Source organism: Grammomys surdaster, unplaced genomic scaffold (assembly GCF_004785775.1).
Source record: "Grammomys surdaster isolate TR1022 unplaced genomic scaffold, NIH_TR_1.0 277, whole genome shotgun sequence".
In the NCBI taxonomy this organism is placed as follows: Eukaryota; Metazoa; Chordata; class Mammalia; order Rodentia; family Muridae; genus Grammomys; species Grammomys surdaster.
The window spans coordinates 1,713,012-1,717,134 of record NW_021604718.1 but is presented as its reverse complement, the minus strand read 5'-3'; the positions used below and the strand labels follow the sequence as shown (position 1 = coordinate 1,717,134).

Genomic DNA, 4,123 nt, shown 5'->3' with positions numbered 1-4,123 from the left:
TGCTGGGTTTCTCCCCACTGCCTGATCCGACACCCTCTACTGGCTTCCATAGGCAGCTGTGGGCAGATACACACGTTAGAAAAAAAAAAAAAAAACAGTAAAAGCAGTAATAGCAAGAATACCTCCCAAATACTGTTTATGTTTACACAGCCATGAGGGGGGGCATTCTTTTTAAAAAAGTGAATTGACACTTCTGAGGTGGCTGCCATTAATCACTCCACCAACAGCGTGGGAACAGAAGCACAGAGAGGTTGGGTAACTTGCCCAGATCACACAGCCACTAGTGACAGAGCTGGGACTCCGTCTCAGACCGTTGGTGGCAGTACCTTCCCTAGGCGTGCCCTGCCCAGGGAAAATGAAGTGTGAGCGTCTGAGGCTGTCTCTGGCTGGCTAGCTTCAGGCACCTGAAGGCTCTGCAGATCTGACCCAGATCACCAAACCCAGAAGCGAGTGGCGTGCGCTCGGGACTCCTGGGCTCTGCCTGCCCCACACTCTGGAAATGCCTGGATGGAAAACTCCATCTCCCCTGAACGCTCGGTCATGTTGAATGTGTGGCCTCATTCACCCACACACCAGCCAGCTGACAGGCAGTGCAGAGTCCTCGGGGTGCCAGACCCCTCCAGTTCAGCCCTGGAGACACGACTTGCTGGAGACAGCATCAGGTCCCAAGCTGTCCTCCTCTTTAGACTCTGTTCCCAAGCTTAGGAATCTGCCTGAGCCTGTGGCCAGTAGGCCAGCAGTCGGGGTTCTGTGACCCTCTCCTCGCGTCCAGATAGCTTGCTTGAGAATCTCACAGAGTTTAGGGTTTGAGGGGTCTGTTTTTTTTTATTATTATTATTGTTTTAAACACACTCATTGCCGGGGAGTGGTGGCACACACTTTTAATCCCAGCACTTGGGAGGCAGAGGCAGGCGGATTTCTGAGTTCGATCGAGGCCAGCCTGGTCTACAGAGTGAGTTCCAGGACAGCCAAGACTACACAGAGAAACCCTGTCTCGAAAAACCAAAAAAACAAAAACAAACAAACAAACAAAAAAAAACCAAAACCAAAACCAAACACGTTCATTAAGTTGTCTGGCTGGTCTTGAACTTGTGATCCACCTGCCTCAACCCTCCTGAGCTGAAAGCCCCCATGTGTTCTGTTCCTGTCTTTCTGAGGACCAGCCCCACTCCCCCCCTTGCTCCCTGCAGAGGAGTTGGTTGTCATCCGCATTACAGGAAACCTGGTGGCTCTGAAGGTCTGTGGGTGCCACCAAGTCCCCGTCCCCGTGGCTCATGGCCCACGGCTCTTCCCTTTGCCTCGAAGGTTTCGTGGAGTCGGAGCTGAAGAAGATTCTGGCAGTGCAACGAGAGGCTCGCCTCTGGAAGGTGGGCAACCCCGAGGGCCGGGAGCTGCTGACCCAGCCAGACATCACACTGGAGGAGGCTGGCATGGTGGACGGCCAGGTATGACACACACACACACACCTGAACCAGTATTGTCCCTCTTTTGTTTTATCTTTTTGTTTTGTTTGTTGCGATGGGTTCTCAGATGTTGTAGCCCAGGCTAGCCTCACTATATAGCCCAGGCTGGCCTTGGGCTTCTGTCCCTCCTGCTTCTACCCTCCCCAGTGCTGGAATTACAGACAGGGAGATTTGTCAGGATGGGCGAGCCCTTGAAGAACGTGGCTCTTCTTCTGCTCTCCCCCATTCACACCAAGGCCTGCAGACACACAGACACGGGCCCTGGGGGAGTGACCCCACGAATCACCCGGGCCAGTTCCGATTTCCGTCCACTCATCATTTCTCTCCACCCCGACAGTACTTGGCTCACAGAAGGGAAGCGCCAGGGCTCACAACCAGAGTCTGGTCAGGCCTTCCTGCTGTGTCATCTTGACTTGGGACTTGGCAGGGCAGAAGGACTCCACAGTGCTGGGGGACGGTGGCTCGACTCTGCCAGGAATTCACACACCTCCTGGGCACTGAGGATGAACTAAACCTTCCCACACGCCCATGCCCCAGGAGCCCGATACCCCACATACCTCGGAGCCGTGTGGGCATTTAATTTTCGCTCCAACCCTGGGACCTGTCCTCCTCCAGGACCTTGACATCCTGGGCTCACAGTCATGGGCTAGCGTTGACAGCACCAAAGACACTGAGGAGTTTCTGGATAGTGCATGTTGGGGTACCCCCCCCGCCTCTCTTTGGGGGCCAGAACTACACCCTCAACACATCCTGTAGCGGGTGTTTCAGAGTCCCATGCCTCCGTACCACTTCCTCCTCCTCAGCCCTTAGGACCATGTGCTAAGGGGGACAGAACTGGCTCCTCAGCTTTTGGGGGAAATGCCGGGGGAGGGGGGGTAGGGGATGTTCATTAAGGCAGCTGAAGCGCCATTCAGCTGGAAGAAAGTATGCAGAATCCCCCAGGACAGAGGCAAAAGGGAAGGGAGGTAGCGGGGTGGGGGTGGGGGAGGGCAGATGGGAAGGTTCGGAATGCAGAGCAGAGAATATCTATCGTCTTCCACCCATGTCTGCCCGCAGCATCTGCTCCTGGAGGAGATGGACGAGATGGGAAACTGGCCCCCTCCAGAGTGAGGCCGGTGCTGGCAGGAGCCCACCGCGCCCACACCCCTGGGACCCCAGTCCGGGCGTGTGCCTCTTCTTGAGACACATGCAAGGAGTCCCTGGGGCCCCGGGTTTGGGGATGAGTAACATGCTGTGTACGTGGTGGGCCTGCCCAGCACCGTCCCTACCTGTCAGACTCCTGCAGATGATGTTATTAATAAAAGCTTAGTTTGACATTCACCTCCTGGGCTGTCTGTCCGTCCCCAGATCCCGTCCCCCTCCCTCATTCCTGGAGCGAGCCGGATCACTAGGGTCTCGGGTCCCCAGTTTGTGCCCACAGAACAGTCAGTGTGGAGGCTACCGTGCTGGACTCCAGGGCAGGGAAGGAAGGATTATTTAAGCTAACCTAAGGGGTGCTGCCTGTCGACAGTCCCCAACTTCCCTGTCTCCCAGAGTTCCCAGGCTACACTGTGTCCTCCCCAGGAGGATCCGGGAATTCTCCAGGGCAGGAAACTCCTGCCCAGGCAACTCAGGGACAAAGCCAGGAAAGGGGCCCCAAACTATGGGGACCTGCCTCAGGAGAGCTGGCAGGGAGAGGGACTGGGGGCCAGGCGAGGAAGGTTTCCCTGAAGTTGGTGTGTGTTCTAGTTTGCCTTTCTGTTGCTGTGATAAAACACCACCAGCCAAAAGTGAGTTGGGGAGGAAAGGGTCTATTTCATCTCAGGGCTCACAGTTAGTTCATGGCTGAGAGAAGTCAGGGCAGGAACTCAGGCCAAGAACTGAAGCAGAGGCCATGGAGGGCAAAACGGTCATGGAGGGCCAGCGTGTAGTGGTTTCTCTCCTCTCTGTGTGTGTGTGTGTGTGTGTGTGTGTGTATGTGTACGTACATGCATGTGTTAAGTACAGGTGACCCCAGTATCCAGAAGAGTGTATCAGATTCCTGGAGCTGGTGTTACAATTGTAAGCAGCCCAAAGTGGCGGCTGGGAACCAAGCTGGGGGTCCTGTGCAGCAGGAATATGAGCTCCTCAGCCCCTCAGCTGCCTTTCTGTATAGCACAGGACCACCTGCCCAAGGACAGCACCTCCCACAACCTGCTGGGGCCCTCTGGCATCGATTAGCAATCAAGAGAATGAAGACAAACACCCCAACGGGCTAATCTGATGAAGGCAATCCTTGAGTTAACACTCCCCCCCTCCCAGATGTGTCAAATTGCCGACCCATAGACCTGAGAGTTCCGGAGACTGGCTCTGCCAGACCAGATGCTGAATCCCTGGTTGTGGCTGGGTAGTTCAGAGATCCCAGGTAGGGGAGGTTACAGGGGTGCCATGTGAGTACAGAGGCCTAAATCCAGAGGCAAAGGGAACTTGGTCATGGAGGGGGTCTCCAGCTTGCTTTCTTGGGACACCAGGAAGTGCTGTGGTCCAGGAGATCTCTGCTATCTCAGCAGAGTCTGGTCCTCTCCTGGACCTGGACTCTGAGCCTCCCCGAAGGCTTACAGGGGAGAGCTTGCCTTGTGTTACAATATCTCACCTCCAGCCGGCTTGCAGGTCGGTATCAGCTGAGATCGATTGTCTTCCAA

At 55.4% G+C, this 4,123-nt stretch overlaps 1 protein-coding gene across 1 annotated transcript in view; it reads left to right on the top strand.

The window, feature by feature from the left end:
- Positions 1-2,783, top strand: part of LOC114629056 (gametogenetin-binding protein 1-like) — a 6,871-nt gene extending 4,088 nt beyond the window's left edge. Inside the window, exons 5-6 of the mRNA XM_028777049.1 lie at positions 1,306-1,445; positions 2,520-2,783. Coding sequence (XP_028632882.1) covers positions 1,306-1,445; positions 2,520-2,573 — 194 coding nt within the window. The 3' untranslated portion in view covers positions 2,574-2,783. The remainder of the gene's footprint in view (positions 1-1,305; positions 1,446-2,519) is intronic.
- Positions 2,784-4,123: the final 1,340 nt, after the last annotated feature.